At 41.2% G+C, this 27,636-nt stretch overlaps 2 protein-coding genes across 2 annotated transcripts; both read right to left on the reverse strand.

Moving 5' to 3' along the window:
* Nucleotides 1-6,966: 6,966 nt before the first annotated feature.
* LOC146711978 (5-hydroxytryptamine receptor 3A-like) lies at nucleotides 6,967-12,910 on the reverse strand. The gene is made up of 8 exons (XM_085455479.1): nucleotides 12,792-12,910; nucleotides 12,597-12,641; nucleotides 12,319-12,428; nucleotides 9,029-9,201; nucleotides 8,804-8,949; nucleotides 8,507-8,717; nucleotides 8,263-8,412; nucleotides 6,967-8,031 (listed from the first exon to the last, which is right to left on the reverse strand). Exons 1-8 carry the CDS (start codon nucleotides 12,801-12,803, stop codon nucleotides 7,769-7,771), a joined length of 1,110 nt encoding a protein of 369 aa, XP_085311605.1. The 5' UTR covers nucleotides 12,804-12,910; the 3' UTR covers nucleotides 6,967-7,768.
* A 4,217-nt stretch (nucleotides 12,911-17,127) lies between these two features.
* LOC146711979 (5-hydroxytryptamine receptor 3A-like) lies at nucleotides 17,128-26,628 on the reverse strand. Its single transcript, XM_085455481.1, has 9 exons — nucleotides 26,589-26,628; nucleotides 26,309-26,472; nucleotides 25,958-26,002; nucleotides 25,671-25,780; nucleotides 19,460-19,632; nucleotides 19,220-19,367; nucleotides 18,915-19,141; nucleotides 18,531-18,689; nucleotides 17,128-18,267 (listed from the first exon to the last, which is right to left on the reverse strand). Exons 1-9 carry the CDS (start codon nucleotides 26,626-26,628, stop codon nucleotides 18,005-18,007), a joined length of 1,329 nt encoding a protein of 442 aa, XP_085311607.1. The 3' UTR covers nucleotides 17,128-18,004.
* Between the last annotated feature and the right edge of the window lie 1,008 nt (nucleotides 26,629-27,636).

Here is a 27,636-nt window from a genome sequence, read left to right on the forward strand (position 1 = left end):
GTGCATGAGTGCAGGTGGTGATCAGTGCAAACATGGAATGATGCAGTGAACACAGCGTAGGGTCATGTGTTAGTGGTGGGAACAGTCGTACGGTTATTGTTCATGAGTCCAACAGCAGAGGGGAAGAAACTGTTCTTATGGCGAGAGGTTCTGGTGCGAATGGACCGGAGCCTCCTGCCTGAGGGGAGCAGGTCAAACAGACTGTGTCCAGGGTGAGAAGGGTCAGCTGAGATCCGAGCTGCACGCCCCAGTGTCCTGGAGGTGTACAGGTCCTGCAGAGATGGGAGTCTGCAGCCAATCACCTTCTCAGCAGAGCGCACAACACGCTGCAGTCTCTGTTTGTCCCTGATAGTGGCTCCAGCGTACCACACGGTGATGGAGGAGGTGAGGATGGACTCGATGATTGCAGTGTAGAATTGCATCATCGTCCGTGTTGGCAGGTTGAATTTCTTCAGCTGCCTCAGGAAGTACATCCTCTGCTGGGCTTTCTTAATGACGGAGGTGATGGTGGGCTCCCACTTCAGGTCCTGGGTGATGGTGGTACCCAGGAAGCGGAATGAGTCCACAGAGGTGATGGGGGTGTCAGTCAGGATGATGGGGGAGTGGGGCTGTGTGCTTCCTGAAGTCCACAATAATCTCCACTGTCTTCTGGGCATTCAGCACCAGGTTGTTGTGGCTGCACCAGGACACCAGACGTTCAACCTCCCTCCTGTAGGCAGACTCGTCCCCGTCCGAGATGAGTCCAATGACGGTGGTGTCATCTGCAAACTTGATTAGCTTGACAGACTGGTGGGTGGAGGTGCAGCAGTTGGTGTACAGGGAGAAGAGCAGGGGAGAAAGAACACAGCCCTGAGAGGAGCCGGTGCTGATGGTCCGGGAGTCCGAGACATTCTTTCCCAGCCTCACATGCTGCTTCCTGTCCGTCAGGAAGTCAGTGATCCACCGATGGGATCAGGCACATTCATCTGGGAAAGTTATCAAAACCTGGGTTAAGTTATCAAGTTGATAACCTCTGCTTAGCCTTATTGAAATGAGAGTGACATGTGGGCGGATTCAAACCAACAAAGAGTGTTTATTTGGTTGAAAGTACAAAAAACCCATAAGCTTGAAGATGGAAGCATAAGAAAAAGATTGATGACAGAAACAAACAAAAAAAGAAACTGAGAAGAGTTAACAAGTTACTGATGACTAACTTTGATATTTGTCTGTGGTCTGTTTAAGATTCAGTTCCAGGTTTAAGTCTGAGAATTTCACGTGACACTCACTGTGGTGGTGCAAACACGCAGTAGCATGCCTCAGCACCTCCTCCCTTTTTCACATTGGATGCTCGTCAGACGGCAGGTGGGTGGGGCTTCTGTGCCTGAGATTACCACATCAGACATCCCTTCTCACTGACTTCATAACGAGCCGTGAGCAGTTAGAGCAGTCTGACCCCGTGGCTTTTGGCAATCAGGCATTAAGTGCAAACAACCTGACCTCATTTGAAGCTTTAGCCATGGTTAATAAAATAATAAAAGCAACAAATAGCCCATAAAAACAGATACAGTGCGAATCTGAGAGTGTATGAGAATTGGGGGACCCCGGGATTACTTTGGGGCCGTCTGCAACCATATGTTAAACAACAGGAATGAGAATTGGCGCCTCCAAGTCTGAGGCCAAGGTCAGAGGATGTAGTGTCAGGGCAGCAACTCTTCCCAGACCCAGGGAGGAATTTAAGTATCAGAGAGTAGTGCCAACGCTCCTCGGTGGCTCGGGCATCTGATAAGAATGCCTCCTGTGCTCCTTTTAGGTGAAGTTTTTCAGGCATGTGCAACTGGGAGGAGATCCCGGGGCAGACGCAGCACACACTGGAGAGATTATTTCTCTCAGCTGCTTTGGTGGTCCCTGCAGTAGAGGTGGAGGAGGTGGCCAGGACAAGGAGGGCTGAACATGTGGTTAGACTGCTGTCATGTGACAAAAACTTGGTTAAGTGGATGGCAAACAAAAAGGCACAAAAATACATATTTTTTATGAAGAATAATCAAAATTGATAATTATAAAGATTAACACATTCATTGTCTTTGTCTCGTCTTTCTTCTTGTTTTCGAGCTGCTTTCAGTTCATGTCAGCAGCTCACAGGCACGACCAAGGTCCTCGTCCTGTGATTTCACCTGGACTTTCTCATCAGCTTCATTAGACTCTGTATAGGAAATGGGAGAAATAAATAATCAGAAGTAAAAGAGTCATATATACAAGTTCATGTGATTTCATCTGTTCAAAGATTTTTCACCAGAACTCATTTTACCATTTAATCAGTCAGTTATTTGGTTATTTTTAGTATGAATAAAATGGGAGTAAATGCAATAATTTCTCAGCGTAAACACATGTAACTCCTGCCAAGTGGAATCATGATGATAACAATACCAGAAATATGCAAATGCACAAAAGCTAAAGGAGAATTATTTCACTGAGTCTGGCAGTTTGTAACGTTTAAGGCATTTTTCACCGAGGTTTGAGTGACACCAGAAGGGTTTACACACGTGGGTTTATACGTGTGTGGTGGAGGTGTGGTCCCTGCTGCAGGGGAGGGATGGTGCAGTGAGCTCAAGGGGGCAGTAGGCAGGTGAGGCCACAGATGGTGGCGACCTGACTAATGATTCTCTTCTCTTATAGTGAGGCGGGAGACCAGTGCAGTGCGCGTACTGAGACCAGCTCTGAGTGGAGACTGAGTGACATTATCTGCAGAAAATACCAATAAAATCTGCAACCGGGAGCACAACCACTGTATGTTGGGTCCATCTTTAGAATGTGTCTAAGGACAAATTTATAATAAACATGGATGGTAGTAGGATCTGTCTTTGTTTGTTTTAAAAAACTGTGGATTACAATGTGTCAATACAAGGAGAAGTTTTGTTTCTTTCACTGCTGTTATCAATGTTTTTAACAGATTAACAACTGGAAAACCCTGCTAGGAAGAAGAAATCCATATGAACAGTGCAAACACCTCAAACTTCATATAATCCAACAATATCTCAGAAAGAGTTTCATAACACGGGGCGATCGTGGCTCAAGAGTTGGCAGTTCGTTTTGTAATCGGAAGATTGCCGGTTCGAGCCCCGGCTGCAACAGTCTCGGTCGTTGTGTCCTTGGGCAAAACAAAATGACTGAATGTAGTGTAAAGCGCTTTGGGGTCCTTAGGAACTAAGTAAAGCCCTATCCAAATACAGACCATTTACCATTTTTACCAATATCAGAATCCATTTACAGCTCACCAGTTAAAGAAAGACAAGCTAGAGTCTCTAGAGCAGCCATGGCAGTTTGCCTACCATAGTCTGAGTAAACTGTCTTACGCTGTGAAGCCGCTTGTATTAAACAGAATATAATAGCATGGATGACACCAGTATATTAAATCAAATGGCCTTTGTGCATCAGTATTGTTGGCTGGGAGCCGAAGCAAAAAGTAAACACGAGATCTCATTATCAGACCAGGTGGGAGTGGAAAGGTTGTCAGTCAGTACAATGACCTTGAGATTGAGTACTCCTAAGCACAAACATCCTTCCAGCTGTCCAGCAAATTTCTCAACAGCATATCCAGCTCAGGCTCACAGAGGGGCGGGACTGTGTAGCAGCTACCACAGGGTGAGAGGCAGCGTGCACCAAGAACAGGTCGCATCCATCCATCCATCCATCCATCCCAGTAATGTGCCCCCTGCATTTTAAAGAGGTATCCTCAATGAATGTGGAAAGTGAAAAATATTAGAAAAATTCTCACAATCCTCTTTAAAAAATACCTCCTTTCTAAGATTGTGCTACCACAAAAGATTTAAACTTAAATACACAAGACTTCCACCTTTAATTCAGGCGCTTAAACAAACATTAGGTGAATTTCAAGGAATTGCAGCTTTGTGTAGACACAGCCTCCTTTTGTTCAAATGTGATTTCATTTCATGGACAGGTGTGTGTGATTTCATTCAGCCCACACGCTGTGTAAACAGTTCTTTCACAGCTATCTGAAAAGGGGAAAAAGACACTGGAGCTCAGTTTACATCACTTCAGCTACAACATTTCAAACCAGCTGTGCATCGCAGTAGAGCCAGTGATGAACAAACTGTGCTTTGATATTTTTATCTGAGCCCAGTTCAGCCTTCACATCAAGCAGATAATGACAACACACCTGAAATTCTCCTCTTCACAGGAGGAGATGGCAGCAGCCCAATAATCCCTCCCACTGACCACCGAAATTGCAGGGCCATTTTATTTAGCTGTACATTAACTGTAGTATATTTAATAAAGTCATGTAAGATTTTATGTTCAAACTAGTCTGCCTCTTTAAGTCTCAGAACCATAATGTTCAGGAGTCCGACCGCGGAGCCAGTGGTGGTGACGAAGCAGTTCAGGACGCTGACCGCGGAGAAGACGGTGGCGATTGAGCAGGTCCAAAGGCTGTCTTTTCTGGTGAAGATGTCCAGTCAGCATCCTGGAAGGTGGCCGCCAACGCCAAACCAGACGTGGACGAGGTTGAGCAGGCTGAGCCGGACATGGACGAGGCAGGACCAGGTGACGGCAGGACCAGGCGATGGCAGGGAAGCCATGGGTGATGGACCAGGAGGTGGCGCTGAGCCTCCAGAACATTGGAAAAGCTGCTGGATGGGCTTAACTGAGCTGCCAGCAGAAACAGAAATGGGTGCAGGCTCTTGCTGGACACTAGCCACTCCCACGCGAGGAGTAGGAAAGGGTGCGGAGACCGACTGTGCCCTGGCAGGCCTCAACCTGGGAGCCGGAACAGGGATCCGCTGGACCTCTGCCTCCTTCACCCGAGGAACTGGTGCAGGTGTAAAAGAAGCCCTAGCCGCCTTGGGCGCAGGGACAGATGGTGCAGAATGGAGCTCAAGAGTATTTTCACTAACAGTCTCTGTATAAGCTGGTGAGCGGGACAGTCCAGGGGTGAAGCCACACCCAAAACAGTCTCTTGAGGTGCAGCTTGAACTGTGTTAACTTGGTCTTTCTCTAAAACATGGTGAATGTGTTTGAACATGGCTGGCTGTGGAACACAAAATTCAACTTGATTCATTAGCTCAGTGGCATCAAGTTCAAGTTTTTTAGCCAGTTTAACTATGGCAGGTGGCGTTCTGTTGTCATTAGTATTTACCAACTGAGGCGAAGAAAAAGTCACAGACTAAGAAATTGGTGGAGAAACATAGGGTGTCTCAGTCACAACAGCAGGTTCACAAGTGTCTGTGGGAGCTGGCTGGAAAACTAAACAGATCATAGAAGGGGCTTAGCTCAGCAGCAGGTTGTCCATAGTCACAATGCTCGGACTGAGTGAGCGAAAAACAGTCAGCATCACTCACCGACAGGGCTTGCTCAGTAGGGATGGGTACCGGTATGGCACCGGTTCTGACATAAACGGTAGTAACCAGACCGAAAAGCAGCGCACATTTCGGTTCCTTTTTGTTTTCCTGAGCTGTGATACACTTTGGATTCTAGCCAATCATTTTACGTTTCCGAGGATAGTAGGCGGGTCCAGGTACGTACGTTCTTTTAGAGCAGAGCTACAGATTAAAAACGCCCAAGGCGAAGCTGTCAAAAGTCTGGCTGTACTTCACAGCAAAAGATGCAAACTCAGCAGCCTGCAACAAGTGCTTTAAGGCATAGGTGTCAAACTCTGGCCCGCGGGCCAAATTTGGCCCGCAGCCTAATTATATTTGGCCCGCGAAGCCATACCAAATTACTATTAGAGCTGGCCTACTGGTATTATACAGCTAATATATATATTGTTTAGTATTAAGCTTTGCTTGTTCCATATTCAGTTTTCCAGCAAAACTTATTTGAGTCCATAAGAAAAGATTCATTCATAAATCTGGAGGAAGATTTTTTTTTCAATAAATATTAATGTTAGCCCGCGACTTTGTTCAAGTTTGGAATTTTGGCCCACTGTGTATTTGAGTTTGACACCCCTGATTTAAGGTGATACTGTCAAAGGAGGTAACTCCTCGAATCTGATGAAACACCTGGCGACGCATAGCATTTTTTTTAAAAGCCGAGAAATGCGCCGTATTTGATAGCTTGCTGCGAGACCTCACACCGTGCACATCTACTGCAGGTGTGGTGCCTGTTATCGGACCCGGAGTTAGCAACATCCTCCAAAAATCCGAAGAGGAGAGTCCTGGCCCCTAGCCCTGCCAGTGTAGCAGAAATGATGAGGATGATGATGCAGCAGCAGCCGTTCTTCTCTGCGTGAGTAGCTTAATGTTGTTCGTGTGTAATTTACGTTGAGTAGGCTAACCACGTTATTACATTAATGCACGTAAGGTGAACTAGCAACCACCGTCGTAGTTACATGCGGCTGTCTTCTTCTGATACCATACATGCCCTATAGCTGCAGAAAAAGCTAACATTGTTATCTTTTTACAAAAAAAACAGCTACACATGAGAGGTTTTAGGACAAAGTTTGTATTTTTCATTGTTTAAGCACTGGTTCCAATCAAAGGAGATATGTTGTATCAACAGAAAAGGCTAACTTGGTTATCATTTTGCAGAAAAAAAAGAGATTGCTAAAAATAAAAACAAGAGATTTTTGGACAAAGTTTGTGTTCTCCATTCTTTAAGCACCGGTTTGAGCACCGTTTGAGCACCTGCACCGTTTCAAAAGTACCGGTTTGGCACCGGTATCAGATAAAACCTAAACGATACCCATCCCTATTGCTCAGCAGCTCTGGGGTGACAGCGACATGAACTTAAACGATAAACATAAAAATAAACTAAAACTCAAAACGCTGGGTCAAAAGACCCAGGATAATAACACTTTGGTTAATGACGGCTTCCTTCCAAAATGTTGCAGTTCAGTCAGTGGAAAGGTTTAGGCTGTAAATATCCTCTTACTGCTTCATGTCACACAAACATTCTGCATGACTAAGAAAAGGTTTCGGGCACTTTCAAGCAAACTTAACAAAATTAAAAAGTAATACGGCTTGGAAACCTTGACTTTTAATGAAGAAGCTTTATTTAAAATTTGCAGAAGTTAACAACAACAGTTATAAATGCAAATCAATAATCAATCAATAGTTAAATCAGTCTGTCTCTAAATAATCTATTCTTGATTCTGTGAGGTCTCATTAAGAAGAATCATTAAGCGCTGTCCTCCTGCACTGCCGTCCCAGCCGGGCTAGTTTCCATCTGAGTTGTGCTTTTATTGTATTTCTATTAACGACTTTCATGCACTAGAGACAAAGTAGCTTTAGCTTTAGCCGCATCTTTACTGGAAACGATGTTTTGATTACCAATTACATGGAGTGGGGTGACTTTGACGTGATGAGACCCATGACACATGGGAGTTTTATAGTGACTGAGATAAAATCCCCTAAATGGGAGGTCACTTGGATCGATGTGTGTAAACTACACTTATTACATTAGATTAAAAAACAAACAAAACCTTACTAAAACCTACAATCATATAGTACAGGGTGGGCCATTTATATGGATACACCGTAATAACATGGGAATGGTTGGTGATATTAAAGTCCTGTTTGTGGCACATTAGTATATGTGAGGGGGCGAACTCCTCAAGATGGGCGGTGACCATGGTGGCTGTTTAGAAGTCGGCCATCTTGGATACAACTTTTGTTTTTTCAATAGGAAGAGGGCCATGTGACACATCAAACTTCTTGGTAATGTCACAAGAAAAACAATGGTGTGCTTGGCTTCAACGTAACTGCTACACCGTATAAGCATGCACTGGCAGATTATACACACACCGTGTAGGCTTGTAGGCAGGTGCAACAAATCTAACTCAAATAACCTTTGCAATCCACACTAAGTACATGAACACCAGAAACAAAGCACAAGTACTAAAATATAAAACAAAGAACACATAATCTGTGATTTCAGCCAGTCTCCTGTAGCACCCATGCTTTTTATTCTCTTTGTACTGTCTTCCTGCTTCCCCTCGAACTGCCCTCACTTCATCCAGGATTAGTTTCAGCAGGTCACAGTACTCAGGAAGGTAACACCTGTCTTCTTTTACCTGGCCTGTCTCTTCGGCTTCAGCAGACTCTGAGTGGGAAATGAAAGAGATCATTTATTGAGCAAGCTGCAACAACGTTTCTGGTCTGGTTGACTTTTGCTGTTTTCAGTGAAAAAGCTTAAAAACACCACCATACTCCAGTGACGCACAAAAAACAAAAACAAAACAGAGATAACAAACAGAAGGAAAAGAGACAAACTGACTCCTCCTTATTGATCTCTGTGTTAGTTTCTTTGCAAAGAAAATCTACAAACACATACCTGTGACATCGCCTGTTTGCAGCTGAATATCCTCATGGGCCTCATGGGCCTTCTTACCACAATAACAATCGAGATCGATTAAGAAGGTCACCAGCATGGCCTCCAGGACACTAATCCCCACCAGGGCGAAAACTCCAGCACAGTATGTGGCTAGAAGGTGCAGAGAAATTGCTTGTCGGTGTACTGTTACTAAAATCCCTCTACCTCATTAAAATCTTGATCTTAGATCTACAAGGCTGCTCACCGATCATTGGCAGGCTCTTTTCTGTGGAGGGCAACATGTCCTGAAGAATCAGCAGTAAGACGGAGATGGACAGGAGTATCGTCACTTTGAAGCTCAGCTTTTCACCTCTGGCCTCACTAATGAAGAATGATGCCAAATCCAGGATAAGGAAAAAGAAAAGCGGCACGATAAGATTTATGACATACAGCATTGGCTTCCTCTCCATTGTGACCTGTAAAACAGGCAGATTCATCAGACCTGGACATGAGATAAAAAGCTGTCCACAAAAAAAAACCCATCACAAAAATATTTTCTTACCATGTATCTAAGTCTGTTTCTGGCTTTCGATCCATTAAAAGTTATCAAGCTTTTGAGTTCCCACTCTCCCATTGTAACCATGGCCTCTGCTGAGACTTTATTCAGCACGTTGTCACTGTTGAATGTTCCTAATTTTATCGTTTTCTCTATGGAGACAATAAAAAAAGGAATAAATTGTTACATCAATTGCTCTGGAGGTAATCTGACTCAATTTACAATATTTACCATTCGAGCTCATTGTTGAAAATGTGATGTTGCAGGATTGCGTATCAAAAGGAAACATCGTGAGATCCAGACTGCAGGTGTAGGTCAGCCGCTGGCGTCCACTCGTGTACATCCAACCACTGGAATTCACGGTGACCAGAAGACTCTCCTGAATGCTCCCGGTATCGGAAACACTGAGGGGACAACAGCAGACGCAGGAGGAGAGTCAGAAATTAACTTTATTTTTCACTCTCACTGTTATAATTTCAAGTTTTGCACTGAGTGTGTAATAAAGTTGTGTATTCATCTCCTGAGAACACCTCTATAAATGGTTTGGTAGCTCCCTGTACACTTCAGGGTTGAACAAAAAAAAATTGCATAAAAATATGAAGAACTAAAGCATGATTTTTTTAACACAATCCCTTCATTTCAAAGTAAATTAATGGATTCTGCTGGAAAGTAATTGGACAAATTAAATAACTGAAAATAAAATATTCATTTCCAATAGTTGGTTGAAAGCTTTGCTGGCAATTATAGCCTGAAGTCTTGAACTCATGGACATCACCAAATGCTGGCTTTCCCCCTTTTTAATGCTCTGCCAGGCCTTTACTAGGGGTGGGGGAAAAAAATCGATGCTGTGTAGCATCGTGATATTTTGTTTGGTAATAATGTATCGATACAGGGACAGCAGAAATCGATATTTTGTTACAAAAAAGGTTTTTGTGCTCTGACTTCAGAGCATGTTGATCCTTTTTCTGAGCAAGAATCCTGACACTGTCAAATGTGTTTAACTTTTTTTGGCAGCAATAAACATGACAGTTTACTTATTTTAATTTAAGACATGTTTTATTTTGATTAAGTTTAAAACTTTTTTATTTAATGTAAAATTATGTTTTGTTTTAATTTACTTTCAAATTCTTCAGTTGCTGAAGGGGCTGCATAGTTTTCATAAATAGCTATAATTGTACCAGATGGTTGCATTCAGTTAAGTTGGACTAGACTGTAATACAAACCGTTCAGTTTGTCAACAATAAAACTGAAATGAGAGAAAGACTGAGTGTGAGACTTTGATATTAGATAAAATGAATATTGATAAAGTTTACCTTTATGTACAGAATCTGAATATCGCAAAATATTTTAAAAAATTGCAATAATATCGTATTGTGCGTTAAGTATTGTGATAATATCGTATCGTGGGATGTATGGTGATTCCCACCTCTAGCCTTCAGTTGCTGTTTAAGTTGTTGGCCTTTCTTTAGTCTTTAGTCTTCAACATCTGAACTGCTCAGTTGGGTTAAGATCAGGTGACTGACTTGGCCATTCAAGAATATATCACTTCTTTGCTTTAATAAACTCCTGGCTTGCTTTGGCTGTATGTTTTGGGTCATTGTCCATCTGTCGTATGAAACACCGCCCAATCAATCTGACTGCATCTAGCTGGATTTGAGCAGAATTCATTCTGCTGCTTCTGTCCTGTGTCATATTAACAATAAACACTAGTGTCCCTGTCCCACTGGCAGCCATGTACACCCAAGCCATCACACTGCCTCCATCGTGGTTTACACATGATGTAGCATGCTTTGGATCATGAGCTGTTCTGCGCCTTCTCCATACTTCTTTCCTGCCATCATTCTGGTGGAGGTTGATCTTGGTTTCATATTTCTAAAGAAAGTTTAGTTTTAAAGAACTCTGCTGACTTTTTCAGATGTTTTCTGTCAAAGTCCAATCCTGCCTTTCTATTCTTGAGGCTTATGAGTGGCTTGCACCTTGCACTGAACCCTCTGTATTTACTTTCATGCACTCTTCTCTTTATGGTAGATTTGGATATCAATAAGCCCTCCTCCTGATGAGTGGTGTTCACTTGCTTGGCTGTTGTGAGTGGGTTTCTCTTCACCATAGAAATGATTCTGTGATCATCCACCACTGTGGTCTTCTGTGGACGCCCAGGTCTTCACCAGTGCTTTCTTTCTTTCTCACAATGTACCAAACTGTAGATTAATAATAATATTTTAGCAATTTCTTGGATGGGTTTTTCTGTCTTCGCAGCTTAAGTATGGCTTGTTTCACCTGCACGGAGAGTTCATTTGACTGCACGTCGTCTGTTCACAGCAAAATCTTACAAATGCAAGCACCACACCTCAAATCAAGCCCAGGCTTTTTGTCTCCTTATTTGATAAGGACATAACGTAGGAACTACCCACACCTGCCCATAAAAAAGCCTTTGAGTCAACCGTCCAATTACCTTTGGTCAATTTAAAAAATTGGTGGCACATATTAAGGAACTGAAACTCCTAAACCCTCCATTCAATTTGAATGTGCATATCCTCAAATGAAGCTGAGTCTATACATTATGTTATAATTGGAATATGTTTCAGTAAACAGGTAAAAACAAACTTTCGTCAGTGTCCAAATATATATGGACCTAACTGTACATCTGAGAAGAATTCTGGGATACTCCCTCCTTGCAGTCCTTATCATTGTCACTCCGGCAGCAGCTCACATCAGGGGACAGTGTTCCTGAATTTATGGATGCTGGATTGTGCCTTTGATACTCATTAGTTTCTGCCACGCTTTTTTCTTTTTGTTGGACTGTGCATTGTGAAAAGTTTTGACATCTGTGGCATGTCCTGTTTACTTCTCTATGGCCAGTTCGATATCTGATGGCTGGTAGGGCATGCATAATGGCAGCTTAAATCTGCTGAACTGGCTTTTGAGGATCTTTCTTTATCTTTTGGAGGTATTTGGTTTTGCTGACCATCTTCTGTCTTTCTCATGCTTCCTGTTGGCCTATGGGACACTCAGGTAGTTGTAGGTGTTCTGTATGTTTGCTGTTGCAACTTCTCCAACCCAAACATACAGATGTCCTCGCTGCAGAGCCTAGTGAGGTGGATCCGTGAGTAAATGTTTTGCTCACTCCTGGAGTTCAGTTTGATGTCATTCATGTACTAAAGGTATTACTCCAATAAAAAATCTATAATTTATATCCACTTGTTGTGATGGCCTGGGTGAGACCTGTGCAGGGTCTCAACCCCCAATTTTCAATTAACAAAATATCTTTGCAAATGTTCTGCGGACAAATGTTTCCTAGATGTCTGAACCCAGCTGTAGTCTAGATAAGTTATGTCTACAGTGTTGTGTGTATATTTCACACTTGGACCAAAATTGAAGTTTCCGTATTGTTAATCAGGTATTCAAGCTAATGTACGTCAGACTTTTTCCTGGGCAGCTTGCTTTCCTTGTAGGAATTACCCCAGAATAAAACTGTATAAAAGCCCAAGTTATTTTGCACTTGTGTAATGAACAGTACTTACTCCTCATTGATTCTCACATCGGGGATCCACAGAAGTGATTTTGGAAGGGTTATCTCTTCTATCCCACAAAAGTCTGAAGAATTCCAAGTAAGGAACTCATTTGTCCAAGACTAGGAAAAGTAAAAGCTTGGATTTAAAGATAATTCTGACTTAACACGAACTGTGTGAGAGTTAAAAGAGCCAAGAATGTCACTAAAGTTGATATATTTACTGATAACAGACAATGGTTTTTCAAACAGTAAACTCAAAATGACGACACTGCCAGTCCACATTCTTACCATGTAGAGCCAGATGTGAGTTGCGATAGTTTGAGACTTCTCCTCCTGCAGACAATCAGCAACACAAACATCAGTATTCACACTTTTCAGCTTGATTAAAATGCTGAACTCAGACGAATTATTATTATTATATATATTAGGGGTGCAACGATACACAAAATTCACGGTTGGGTTCAGTTCGATACTTTGGCTTACCATCAGGGTCATGCTTCACATGAAGACCAAAATAGTTCCAAACGCCAGATCTGAATGAGGGTGGGGGAGGTTCAATTTCAGGGAGCGTTGAGGCAGTTGCCATGTTGCAACTAGCATAGCTTCCGTCTCGCTAGCTTGTGCTGCTCAGTGGATCTGCGCTCAACAGTGCAGCCTAGGCGGGGTAGTCGAACGCAGATCCACTGAGCTCTCAACACAGACAGCATAAGATGAGTTGATCCAATAAATTAAAAATATTGTATTGTTCGATACATATGCATACCGAACCGAAAGCACTGTAGCACTGTATCGAACGGGTTAATATCGATAGATAGATAGATAGATAGATAGATAGATAGATAGATAGATAGATAGATAGATAGATAGATAGATAGATAGATAGATAGATAGTTAGATTCTGGCGTCATTTATTCTTTTAACATATTTCTCTAAAAATATGGGAATGAGGCAGCACAGAGGGAACTAACCAAATGCCACAACAACAAATACCTGAACCAATCTACTATGAGGACTAAGAGGCTCATAACAACTTATGGAAATCAACAGAAAACAGAAACTTAAATGGAAATATACATGAAACCAACATTCAAAATGCCCAAGGCTTGAGGTTACAGTACTCAATTTTAAATTCTTTCTGGTAATAATAATAATAATATAAACACATATGAGATATAATCAAGAGACAACCCAGACAAAGAACCCTGGGTAGGTCATAGTCATAACAAAAAGAAGACACCAAATATAAATAACATTAACAAGTATTGACAACTTAGGTGTTGTGATGGACATTAGATGAGAAGAGAGCTGAAGATCTAGCTATAAAGACTGTTGAACCTCCACACCTGGAAGTCTATATTTACAGAGCCATAGTACAAGATATTTCCCCTAAAACCTTTGAAGGACCAGGCCATAATTCCTTTTACAATGTGCATCTTTCCCTCGAAATGTTTTCAGACAAATCTGAGTTGGTTGGATAAAGTTTTACTCATTTTTCAAATTTGATAAAGCGCAGTCCCTTGGATTTATTTTTGTGTAAACATAGCTTTTAAATAAAGGTAACAGATTCATGAATATAATTCGATGTAAATGTGCAGAAATCTGTGCAAAAAAAGGAGTGTGGAGACACTTACCACTTCTAAAATACCCAACAGAAACATGTCGAGCTGAACGAGTGTGGAGTTGGTCCAGCTTTTCACTGGTCTCATGATTTGCAGAACAGTATTTGATTCAGTCATGTTTAAGTAGTTCAGCAGATCATAGTATGAACAGTCTGAAGTCTGACTGGTGGAAAACCCTGCTGGCAAAAAAACACAAAATCGTAACTTACAGGCAAAATGTAAGACATCAGAAACTCATCCAACTAAAGTTCAGAAAAATAATTAAAATGTTCAAATCAATGTCAAATTTAAAAACTCACCAATTAAAGAAAGAAAAGTTAGAGTCCTCAGAGCAGTCATGGCTGTCTGCCTTCAGTCCCAGTAAACGCTTTTAAACTGCACAGCTGCTTACATAGAGCTTACATAGAGTCATACAATAGTGTGAAGGAGAAATTAATATATGTAAAAAATGAACTGTCAAGTATACTAAAATCCTTCTATTTGTTCCTGTGTGCTATTGAAAGGGAAATAATACTAATCACCTCTGCATTCATGTCATTGGCTGGCAGCTGAGTCAAAAAGTCAACATGTAAGTATTAAACCAGGAGAGAGTAGACAGGTTTTCAGTGAGCAAACTCTTCGCAGTGCCCGTAAATATTTAATGATAATTCAGTTTTACTTTGAAAAGTGACGCTCTAAGTCACTGATTATGAATTTATATTTTCAGGTATAATACAGAATGTAATTACCAGAGGTTTTATGCAATTATGTGTGAAATCTTCAGAAAGTTTAAGCACTGTTCAGAATGTAAAATTCAGCTATTCTTTAATTAACTCAGTTACTTGCAAAATACTTCAAAGACAACAGATCAAATACTGAAAGTGAGAAATAAAATGTTTGAACAATGGTAAAATATTCTTAATTTTGGCTGTGTATGGTTCGACAGTAGATTATACATTTAACACAGTTCAAGAGTTTAAAAAACATTTATAACCGTTGATAAATTATAGCCATTTTTATGTATGACTACAACCTGTTTAAAATTCAATCCATGATCTACTTGGTGAGCCTGAGGATTAATCCATGTACAGTGGAATTACGAAGACCCCATTTAACAAAAAATTCAAGTTACGAAGGCACTTAACAGCAATATTTCTGCCCATGATACGGCAAAATGCCCGTGTAACGAAATAGATAAAATAGAAAATTTTTAAAAATTAAATTAAATTCCATAATGTTATATACATGTACACGTATGTATGTATGCTTTCTTCAACCTCCGCCACCTCCTCCTCCGCCAAGAACTTCGTCTTCAGCCAGCTCAAAAGGCGATGGAAAAAGGTGCTTCGACTTACGAAAATTTTGACTTACCAAAGACCTTCTGGAACGAATAATTTCGTAAGTCGGGGTTCCACTGTAATTTATTAATCGTGATTGATGTTATGCCTGCAGTTGCCAGAAGGGGGAGCTCTGGCCTCCCTCCCAATAAAGCGGCGGAAAGAGAAGCATTGTGTCTGAGCATCGTTCTTCGTTTGTCTCCTTTTAGGTTTAAAATAAGGTTGGGCGATATGTAATTAAAGTTATAGTAAATTTTCCAACCGACAATCGTCAGTCCAATAAATGACGATAGGCGGTATATTTGTGCAGGTGACTTTTTGATGGGCGGAGCCATGTAACCCTGCACATTTAGAATTTATACGTTTTGTTTGGAGGGAATATTTTAACTTCGTTTCTTGTTTGTTTCGGTCTATCTATCTATCTATCTATCTATCTATCTATCTATCTATCTATCTATCTATCTATCTATCTATCTATCTATCTACTTTTTGGATTATTCATTCATTTATTTATTTATTTGACATGTACCAAATCGCACAAAAGACTTAACATTGAGTCTGAGATTTTTTTTAACATTTGACGGAAGAGACATTTTGATTTTTAACTTAGTTTTTGTTTAATTTTGTGTTTGTTGTTTGGTTGAGTGTGTAAGACAGATAAACTCTGTAACGGCCTGTAAACATGGTTATAGTGGAAAAAAGAAGCCAGTTTTTCTTTGTTTCCATACCCACCATTATAGGTCTTTTTTTATTAAAATAAAATGGTTTTGTTTTTTCTGAACATAGCCTACTGTTCGAGTAAATGAATCGCTGCATTTGGGCGCACCATGAGGGTGCATTTGCTTGCAGCTGGAAGAAGACACCGTTAAAAGAGCGCAATTATTTTTTCCGTTGGCTGGTTCTCTTAGTTTCAGACAAAATGATTAGGAAACTTATTCATAGAAAAATAAATAAATAACTCTTGTAAAAACAATCGGTAAAAGGCTAAGCCTATTGTCAATAGTCAATATAGTCATCCAAATGCCCAACCTTAGTATTAAATGAGCATTTCTGCTTTTGAACTGTAGAAATATATATGTTGAGATGTGCTGACTGCATTTGCAAATGTACCAATAGGATACTAGAATGTTTAGATGATTTACGTTTCCCTGTAATGTTAGGACACTGTTAAGCTTAGCGCTCTGTTGCTGGCTAGCATGGAGCACCATCCTGCCAGAGTGTGTATAAGACATACAGTATCATGTGCATTTTGATAAATGCCTATTAATATTTTTATATGAATGCTTTGTTTATTTTCAGTACTTTTAACTTTAACGATCTATTATGCTTATTGATTTATTAACCATTTTTGTAAATTCTCTGTGATTTTACATCAACTGTGACAGCTGAGTTACAGTTCTTACCAGTTGCTCCACTTTGTTATAATACAACTTGCTATCAACTACTCTCTGAGCTGTGATGAAGCAGCGTAAGTTGGAAACAGAGAGTAAAATTCTACATCTTGAAACATGGCAACACCAATGAGCACAACTTTTACTTTGAAGGCAAATATTCTGTTTCCAGTTTGCATCAGCCTTTTTTTTTTTTTTTTAGTTCTGCTGAAGCACAGCAAATAGTTACCAATCATTTGCAGCATGTCAGCGTCTTCATTGGAAACTACAGGCAATCTCTTCATTCTGCTAGCCACCAAAACAATCACATGAATGGTTGGATAAGTTGTAACCATGCAAACTACATGCAACTTGATTGTATCAAGTAACGATCACAAACATCCAAGAAACCCTTACCAACTTGTTTGGGAATAGCAACCACTGGTCGCAAGATAGTTGCCAACTTGTCTCTAGACTTATGTGACTGAAGTTGAAAATAGAACAGTTTTGAGTTACTGGATACTTTTATTATACAGCAAGAAAAAAATACAACGACCTTATTCATCCCACAAGTTGGGAAATTCATGTGTTACAGCAACCAAAACATTAATTAACCCAAGACAAAAAGCTTGAACAATATATAATAGGTCAAATAAATAGAATCTCACCAAACGTCCGCAAGGTAAGAATTACACAGAAGAGTCATTACTGCTCCTGCATTCCTGTTGCGGAGGCCCATCCTCTAAGCTGTTGACCCTGGTCAGGAGTCTTCAACTGGACATAACCTGACACATGTTGAGATTTTTTTGATTCTGCTCACAGGTAGCTGACGAATGTGTCTTCAGAGAAACCATTCCTCAGAGGATTTTGGTCCATATTGACATACAGTTGCACATCTATGATATGAGTCTCCCATTCCTATACATGCCAAAGGTGCTCTATTGGACTGAAAGTGACTGTTGAAAATATTTGAGTACACCAAATTCATTTCCATCTCCAAAAAACCCAAATTGAGACTGTTTGAGGTTTGTGACAAAACGTGTTTTCCTGCTGAGTGTAGCCATCAGAGGTTAAGAGGCCCGTTTGGACCATTCTCTGTAAACCCTGGAGATAGATGAGACTCAGACAATACCCTTTGGCAACAAGAAACCTGAATTAGTTTTGTATTTTATAATTAGTCTTTGTTCTTATGTTGTTTTCACTTTCTTTTCAATGACCTTCCAGAGTGGGTTTCCTCAAGTTTTGAAAAAGACGTGCAGTAGTTATTAACATGTTTCATCCTGCACTGCATGCATTTACTAACATTGCGTAGGTGATGTTTCACAACTAAAACATCTATTTTCATGCACTGATGGATTATACACACAACACGAAATCTACTCAAATTTAAATCAGATCATTTGTGGAATCCACTTTAAATATCCCAACATCACAAAAAGTGTGGAAGCAATCAAATATAAAACAAAGAACACACGATCTATGATTGCAGCCAGTCTCCTGTAGCATTCTTGCTTTCCATTGACTTCGTCCTGTCTTCCAGTTTTGTCTTGAACTGCCTTCACTTCATCAAGGATTAACTTCAGAAGGTCACAGTCACTGGGTAGGTCACTTCTTTTCGGTTTCCCCTCACCCTTTTTTAAAGTTTCAGCAGAATCTGTGCAGGAAATAAAGACAATAGCCAATATAATAATCAGTTACTATAATACTATTAATATGAATATGATGCTTGTCAATTATTCCCAGTTGATTATTCCATGTCAGGGGAAAAAGCTTCGGATTGTCAACAAATTTCTATGTACATGGCCAGCGCCAGACAGCAGATGAACAAAAAGTGGTTCATAGAGACCAAACTTAAAGTCAAATCATGGGGACTAATGGTCTGTAATTTCATTTCCATATCTCAAAAAAAGAGGTTACCTTCCATGGGTTCCAGCTGATCATCAGTCTTGGCATTTTCACAGTTTTCAGCCTTCTTATAAAAACAACTAAAACCTTCAAAGTCCATTAAAAACATCACCAGCATGGTCTCCAGGACACTTACAGCCACCATTGTAAAGATGACCATGCAATAAATGGCTAGAAGTGAGATGCAGAGAGATTATGTGTCAGTGCTATTTTACAAAAGTCTGCCACAAAGAAAGATAAGAAATAAGATGATCTTTATTGTCACTGTTGCACAAACAATGAAAAATAGTTTAGCAGATCTTTGGTTTAGCAGCACAGATAGAGCAACAATATAAATTTGTGGAAAAAATATATATACAACATAGTGCAAGTAAAATGTCTTATTTGAATCCTCACATATGATTGGCATGTCTTTTTCAGTGGACGGCAATATGTCCGCAAGAAGCAGCAGTAAGACAGAGATGGACAGAAGTATTGTCACTTTGAAGCTCAGCTTTTCCACTTTGGACTCACTAATGAAGAATGAAGCCAAATCCATGATCAGGAAATAGAAGAGGGGTATGATGAAATCTATCACATAAAGCATGGGCTTCCTCAACATCAACACCTGTAAAAACAGAGTCATTAGAGACAAAGAGATATGGGCATCTGTGAAAGAGCTATTACTGAAATGTCATCCCAGATATTGTCTTACTCTGAAAGAAACGTAGCTTTTATTTTCAATGGTTTGGTTAGTTGAGTATATGTCGATGTGTTTGAGTTCCCACTGTCCCCTTGTAAGCATGACTGTATCAGAGACTTGAGTAAGGAATCTCTCGTCGCTGATCGTTCCAAATGTTATAGAGTCCACTATGAAGACAATAACAAATGACTCCAAATCATTTGCTCTGACAAAAAAGAGCAAGTGAACCAATTATTACAGTTAATCTGGTGTATTTTACCATCAGAGTTCAGAGATGAAAATGAGATGTAACACGTTTGCAAATCAAAGGGGAACGCGAAGAGATTTAAACGGCACGCAAAGGTCAGCCGCTGCTGAAAGTCTGCCTTCACTGAACCGTTGGAATACACAGTGACCAGTGGACTCATCCGCATGCTCCCATCATCAGAAACACTGCAGAGAGAAGAGGAAACGCATCAGTCATCTGCCAGTAAAGTAATTAAGGGGTTGGTTATTCATCATCAAAGCTTGCCTACAGCTGGCTGTTTCAGTTTCTTTACTTTAACCTTAAAAAAATCCCTGCAGCCTGACAGCTCAGAGGAAGTGCAGCAATCTCCTTTCATTTCAGACTAATACTTGCTGTATCGCAGTTCACAACAACAAACTCTCATTCTGTACAATGAATTTGTATTATTTTACATGAACATTCAATTCAGTTAAATTCAATTTTATTCATGTAGCGCCAAATCACAAAAACAGTTGCCTCAAGCTTCTTTGTTTGGGAAGGATAAACTCCCTTTTAACAGGCCTGTGGTACTTAGCCAACTAATAGAGATAGGTTGATAATGTTTAAGATCGAAGCATTAATTAATGGCAGGACTTCTTTGAGTTGTCTTGTAGTAATGAGGTCTAAAAGACACGTTGATGGTTTGGAGGAAGCATTTACTGAAGATCAATTGGAGAAAATGAATATCAGTGGTACTGAAAGTAGCCATACGCATCGTTGCGTCTGTGAATTGGTAATGAGTAATCTTTTTTCTAATGGTTCAAATTTTGCTTGTCATTACTAGTTAATGTTAAAGGAATGGTTTTTGTCAGCCTGGTTAAAGTGCTAAAGAGATACCTAGGGTTCTTCTTATTTTCTTCAATCAGTGATGAATAGTAAGATGTTCTAGCTTTTTTTTAGACAAGCAAACAGGCTAAATGATGATCTAAATTAGGGGGACGCCATTTCCTCTCCAGTTTACGAGTTATTTGCTTCAAGGTCTACAGGCTGCTGAAAGCTCGGAATGTTGCCTTCAGAGATGGAGACGAGGCAAGCCTGAGGACAGCTAGGGCCAACCTTTCCCGTGGCATCAGAGAGGCTAAGAGACAGTACTCCAGGAAAATATCTCATCACTTCAAAGACAGCAGAGACTCACGGAGCCTGTGGCGGGGCATTCAGACCATCACAGATTACAAGCCCCCACCACAGACCTGTGATAGCACTATCCCCCTGCTGAACGAGCTGAACACTTTCTTTGCTCGCTTTGAAGTCCAAAACAGCACCACTGCACAGAAGACCCCACCCCCTCCTGGTGACCAGGTGATGACTCTGTCCCCGGACAGCGTGAGGAGATCCCTCAGCAGGATCAATGCACGTAAAGCTCCGGGTCCTGACAACATTCCTGGTCGTGTACTGAGAGACTGTGCAGTGGAACTCACTGATGTCTTCACTGACATCTTCAACATATCACTCATCCAGGCTGTCGTCCCCACATGTTTTAAAGCCACCACAATCATTCCGGTTCCAAAAAAGTCATCTCCCTCCTGCTTTAATGACTACCGTCCTGTTGCACTTACTCCCATCCTGATGAAGTGCTTCGAACGACTAGTCATGCAACACATCAAGACTGTCCTGCCCCCCTCCCTGGATCCCTTCCAGTTTGCGTATCGGCCCAACCGCTCAACCGATGATGCCATCTCCACTGCACTCCACTCAGCACTCACACACCTGGACAAAAAAGACTCATATGTTCGAATGCTGTTCATAGATTTCAGTTCAGCATTCAACACTATAATCCCCCAACAGCTCACTCAAAAACTGGTCCAGCTGGGGCTCAACACCTCACTGTGCAACTGGCTGTTGGATTTCCTCACCGGAAGACCTCAAGCAGTACGGGTTGGCAGTAATACATCCAGCACCATCATTTTAAACACGGGGGCCCCGCAGGGATGTGTGCTGAGCCCCCTCCTCTTCACTCTGCTGACCCATGACTGCACTCCATCATATAGCTCCAACCTCTTCATCAAGTTTGCGGATGACACAACGGTGGTGGGTCTCATTAGCAACAGGGATGAGACCGACTACAGAAGTGAGGTGAGACGCCTGGCCACGTGGTGTGTTGACAACAATCTCTCTCTGAATGTGGAAAAGACGAAGGAGATTGTTGTGGACTTCAGGAGAATGCACACCCAACATGCTCCTCTGACCATTGACGGAGCGTCTGTGGAGAGAGTGAGCAGCACCAAGTTCTTGGGTGTGCACATCACAGAGGATCTCTCCTGGACGTACAACACCACAGCACTGGCCAAGAAATCACAGCAGCGTCTCTTCTTTCTCCGCAAACTAAGAAGAGCAGGAGCACCAGCCCCCATCATGTACACTTTCTACAGAGGCACCATCGAGAGCATCCTGTCGAGCTGCATCACTGTGTGGTTTGGAGCCTGCAATGCGTCCTGTCATAGAACCCTCCAACGCATAGTGAGAGCTGCAGAGAGGATCATTGGTGTCTCTCTCCCCTCCCTCCAGGACATTTACAGCACCCGTCTCACTAAAAAAGCCCTTTGCATAGCGGCTGATCCCACGCACCCAATGCAAAGCTTCTTCAAGCTGCTGCCGTCGGGGAGGAGACTGCGGAGTCTCCAGGCCAGGACCAGCAGGCTGAAGGACAGCTTCATCCATCAGGCTGTCAGGAAGCTTAACTCCCTCCCGATTCTGCCCCCTCTCCCCTCTCTCCTCCACGGTCTCACTGAACTCTGTCACACACACTCACACACACACACTCTCTGACTCACTCACTGGCCTGCACCAGTTACCAGTCACTTTGTGGAGCATTGGACTGCCACTACCTCATAAGACTTTGTTGTTACACTTTCTCTTACCGTACATTACTAAATCTCCATTTGCACTATTTGCACTACTCTGCCTGGTTTACACTCAATGTCACTTACCCATTATATTGTATATTGTATAGCTTTCTTGTTATATGTAAAATTGTATTTATTTAAATTTTTACTTTTTAATTATTTTACTTGCATTTTTAATCACTTTTATATTTAAATATATTTAAATGTTCATTTGCTATTTATCTAGGGATTGAGAGTAACGCAATTTCTATTCTCTGTATGTCCTGTACATGTGGCAGAATCGACAAATAAAGTTGACTTTGACTTTGACGGTGCACATATGAGAGTTACCAGAGAGTCACGTACTTCAGATTTTCAGATTTTCAGAAGAGTTACAGTATCTAGAGCTGTACGCAGTGAAGAAGTGTGACGTCTTCCAGAGAATCGATTATACGCCAGAAAAATGTGAGTTCCATTCTTCTTCTGTCACCTTTCTTGGGTAGATTCTGGAAGGGGGACAGATAAAGACCGATCCAGCGCAGATTCAAGCTGTGAGCGAATCGCCCACTGCCACGTCACAAAAACACCTTCAATGCTTCCTGGGCTTTGCCAATTTCTGATGACTTTTTATTCAGAATTACAGCCAGGTAACCACACCCCTCACTCACCTAGCCTCCACCAAGTTCCATTTGTCTGGTCCCCTGAAGTCGAAGCAGCCTTTGTTAGACTGAAACAACTGTTCACTTCTGCACATATTTTGTTCCACCCTAACACCACAGAACTATTCACCGTAGAAGCAGATGCCTCCAATTCTGGAGTCGGGGCCATACTCTTGTAACGTTCAAGGCCCCAAGTTAAACTGCAGCCCTGTAGCACCTTCTTGGATCATCACATCTCATGCCAAGCAGAATTATGATGTAGGTGACTGGGAACTGTTAGCAATTAAGCTAGCTCTAGAAGAATGCCGTCACCTGCTAGAAGGAGATGGGCAACTGTTTACCATTTGGACTGATCACAAAAACGTAACTTAACTAAGAACTGCTAAAAGACTTCACACCCACCAAGCTTGTTGGTCTCTGTTTTTGGGTACTTTAATTTCTCAATTTGATTTCATCCAGGTTCCAGGAATTTCAAGCCTGACGCCTTGTTGCTACAGTTCACCTCCAACGCTGATGAACCTGAGCCTGCAAATATGTTACCTGCCACCTGCAAGGTGGGCGCCATCACCTGGGACACTGACAACACCAAAGTTCTTCTGTCACCCCACAGTAAGTAGGACTATCTCTTTACTTCTGGAAGTAAACTCTAGAAAACGATGTCAAGGATTATGTAGCTGTCTGTTCCACTTGTGCACAAAGCAATAATAGCACCAAATTACCATCAGATTTACTCCAACCGCTAATCACCCCTCACAGATCCTGGTCACACATAGTACTAGACCTTGTCACTGGCCTACCCATCTTCTCCGGGAAAACCGTAATCCTAATATGTTCTCCGAGTCAGCCCATTTCATTGCTTTAGATAAACTTCGTTCTGCCTCCAACACAGCCAAGCTCCTAAAGGTCCTCGGTTCACTTCACAGGTTTGGAAAACCTTCTGCTCTGTACTGGGAGCCAGGGTCAGCCTCAGCCTCGGGTACCACCCTAAACCCAATGAGCAAATCAAAAGGCCCAACCAGGAGCTGGAGTCGGCCCTCTGCTGAGTCACAGCGAGAAACCCTGCTACCTGGTCTTTGCAACTTCCTTGTATACAGTACGCTCCTAATTAGCTTACCTTGTCTGCAACTGGTCACTACCTTTTGAAGCCTCCCTAGGTTACCAACCACCCGTTCCAGGAACCCAAGACTGATCTCGCCGTTCCATCCGTCAAACACCACCTACATCTCTGTCGGTGCATACAGACCCAGATTTAGGAGGTGCTACTCAATAAGCACAAATAACCTTGTTAAAATCTTATTGCTGCTTCTGTGTGTGTCTCCATTCACTGGCTTCTGGGCCCTATTGACAAAACCAGTGTTTTTGCACCAACAAACTGATTCACAATGAGATGAAAACTTGCCATATCTCGCCATGGTGTGAAAATATAAAAATTAAGGAAACTGAAGAAATCGAGAACAAAATTGAACAGTAACTGAAAATCATGTTCTCAGGCAAAAGGAAAATAATCCAGCAGATGGATGCATTTAGACCATCATCTAATCCAGCTAAACCAGTTCACTTCAGCCTCAGTGGTGAGTGCTTGTTTCCCTGAGTGCTTGCTTCCTAAAGAACGGTTGTTTAGGAAGGGAAATTGGGAGGAAAGGCTGAAGTGTGGCAAATTACTCAAGAACTAGACTGAAAATCAGCAGCAACAGGTCTAATGCACTAAATCTATATTGGACATTTTTGGTTAATTTCTTTATCGAGGAGGTCAGTGAGTACAACACTGCCATCTGTAAAACACGATGGAGGCTCTGTCATGTTTGGGGCTGCATTTCAGCCAGTGGTGTTGGAGATCTTAAAATTGATGGAATTATAGAAACAGAAAAGCACTGTTAGATTTTTAAACGCTGTGCAGTACCGTGTGAAAAGCGTCTGGCAACAGCTTAGTTTTTCAGCATGACAACGATCTCAAACACACTCCCAATTCAGTAAAAGCATACCTGGATAGAAAGACACAATTAAACTCTACCAACCATTGACTGGCCTCCTCAGAGCTTGGACCTCAACATTATTGAAGCAGTGTGGGATTCTCTTAAAAGAGAACAGGACAAAAGAAAGAAACATCCAAAGAAGAGCTGTAAGTGTCCTTCAAGAAGCCTGGAGAACTACTCCTGAAGACTATTTAAAGAAATTACAATAAAAATCGGTCATATCAAATAGTGTCTTCCAAGCTTGTTAGAATGATGTGAACTCCGTATAATCTTGTATACTACATTTCCGTGTATGTTTGCGCGTTACTGTCATGGTCCTGAGTCTGTGACCCAGTGTTTTGTGTTGTTTATTATTAATAGTCTTTGCTTTTGTGCTATTTAGAGTTCTTAGTCTCTTGGTTTCTCTGTCTTCCATGTTTGCTCTGTTTTACTTTGACAGTCTGCGTCCTATGTTTATGTTTCTAGTTTTGCTTCCCTTGTCTCGTCATGCCTAATCACTCCCAGCTGTGCTCTCCTCCTGTGCCTCATTCCCCTCGTTATCCCTCAGTGTGTTCTTTTTGAGTTTACTTTTTGTCTCTGCAAGTTTGCATTTGGATCCTCTCCTGCCTGCACACAGCAAGTTTGTGACAGTTTAAATCACTGCACCCATTTCCCTAGCAAAATATGGCTCAAGACTTTTGCATAGTCCTGTACCCTTTTATATAAAATCCCTGCAAACAAAATCTACATTTCTGCAATGAGCTATACTTACTCTTCAAGAATGATTACATCAGGGAACCACAACATTGATGTCATAATGGACAGCTTTTCTATCCCACAAAACTCTGAAGGGTTCCAAGTCAGGAATTCATTTGTCCAACTCTGGAAAGAATGAAAAGCTGAGTTTTAAAAAGTGCCAGAAAAAATATGAATAATAGAAATAATGAATAAATCACGAGCCTACAGAGCTGGTGTTTATGTAACTGCTGACTGAACAATGCTGACAAATGGACCAAAGTGATCATCTTGGTTTTTGAATGTGCCACACCAGGTTCTTACCATGTGGACCCTGATTTCATTTGTGAAAGTTTGAGACTTCTCATTCTGGAAACAGTAAACAGCAAAGAGATAAGTTATCGAGGGAATTTCCAAGGAACTGTGTTGTTATCTTAAAAGGATCAGTATTTATTAATCCACATAGTCAGGAGTGTATTTCTTTATCCTCTAAGGTTCTGATGCTCTAAAACAATAATGCATCCAAAAAATGTTGTGCTGTGTAAAAGGTGAACCAAAATTATTTGCAAATCATCACAAGTGTGGTTGAAGATCAGACACATCCTAAGGTATAATGTTTGAAATGCTTTTCTGCTTTTGTTCAGTCCATGCAAGAAGGACGATAAGGATGCTTACCGATTCTAAAATGCCCAACAAAAACAAGTCCACCTGAACAAAGGTGCTTCTGGTCCAGTTTTTCACTGGTCGAATGGTTTCCAGAGCAACATTTGATGAGGTCAGGTTCAAGTAGTCCAGTAGATTATAGTATGAGCACTCTGAAGTCAGACTGCAGGAAAACCCTGCTGGGAAGATGAAACATGTAGACAAGAAAAACAAGTGGCCTGAAACTTCAGATCCTACACAACTACAGAGAGAACGTCTCTTTAACAAATCAAAGTCTAATGTAAAAACTCACCAATTACAGAGATAAAAGCCAGAGTCTGTAGAGCAGCCATGGCCTTTTGCTCTCACCTCAGTCTGGGTAAACCCTTTTAAACTGTAGAGTCTTACACAAAACAAAGCAATACAAAATTGTGCATGAGACCTTTGCATTGTCTATTATAAACAAACTCCTATTTGTCCCTCTGTGTGATTGAACATGATACCAATCACCTGTACATTACTATTGTTGAGCTACAAATGAAGCACAAAGTCAACATAAGAAGATCTCATTATCACATCAAGTCTAAATGGAAAGGTTTCCCACTTCCACTTGACGTAACAGTGAATGATCCCACAAAGTATTTGGCCTCTAGTCAAATAGAAGCTTCACATGTGGCTATAAATCACTGTAATTAAAAATGCTGAAATGCGCACCAGAGGATTTTCAACGGTCGGGAAATTCAGGAGCCAATTCTGACCCTCCCATTTGAAAAGTCACAGCGGAAACTAAGACTCATCGGGCCAGGCAGCATATTTCCAATCTTCTGTTGTTCAGTTTTAAACAGCTGAGTGGTTATTTGAGTTGCTGTTTCCTTGCTATCAGCTTGAAGCAGTCCATCCATTCCCCCCTCACTTGTGACATCAATAAGATACCTTTTCCCAGAGAACTGATGCTCACTGGACATTTTCTCTTGTTTGGAACATTCTCCTCCTGACTATATCCACATGGCTAAATGCACTGAGTGGCTGCCATGTGATAGGTTAAGTTAATGATTGTATTCACGAGCTGTTAAAGTTGTGTAGCAACTAACCAGTGAGCATGCAATAAATACATGTGCACAGAATAACTTTTCAAATCCCATTTTCAAAAAACTGAAGTTCTGTGTCAAAAGTATGAAAAAACTAATAAATAAAAATGTATAAAAAATCTTTTATATAATTTTTTACAGTTAGCTATATATATATATTCTAAGTGATGTAGATCAGTTCAGCTATATTAGAGCAATTCATCAACAATATCTTAATGCAGTTTAATAATTGTGTTTTATTTTTGTTTAAATGGGAACTGATGCAGTTACAAA

Source organism: Copadichromis virginalis, linkage group LG4 (assembly GCF_057382275.1).
Source record: "Copadichromis virginalis isolate Kocher_CV1m ecotype Utaka linkage group LG4, C_Virginalis_male_GT1.1, whole genome shotgun sequence".
NCBI classification, from domain to species: domain Eukaryota; kingdom Metazoa; phylum Chordata; class Actinopteri; order Cichliformes; family Cichlidae; genus Copadichromis; species Copadichromis virginalis.

Coding starts and splice junctions, on each gene's coding strand:
- LOC146711978 (XM_085455479.1), bottom strand. Junction 12,429..12,596: donor CTCACATCTGGCTCTACATG/GTAAGAATGTGG, acceptor TACTTTTCCTAG/TCTTGGACAAATGAGTTCCT. Junction 8,950..9,028: donor TTCAACAATGAGCTCGAATG/GTAAATATTGTA, acceptor TTGTCTCCATAG/AGAAAACGATAAAATTAGGA.
- LOC146711979 (XM_085455481.1), bottom strand. CDS start 26,628: ATGGCTGCTCTACAGACTCTGGCTTTTATCTCTGTAATTG. Junction 26,003..26,308: donor TGTTGGGCATTTTAGAATCG/GTAAGCATCCTT, acceptor TACTGTTTCCAG/AATGAGAAGTCTCAAACTTT. Junction 19,142..19,219: donor GAAAATAAAAGCTACGTTTC/TTTCAGAGTAAG, acceptor TTTGTCTCTAAT/GACTCTGTTTTTACAGGTGT.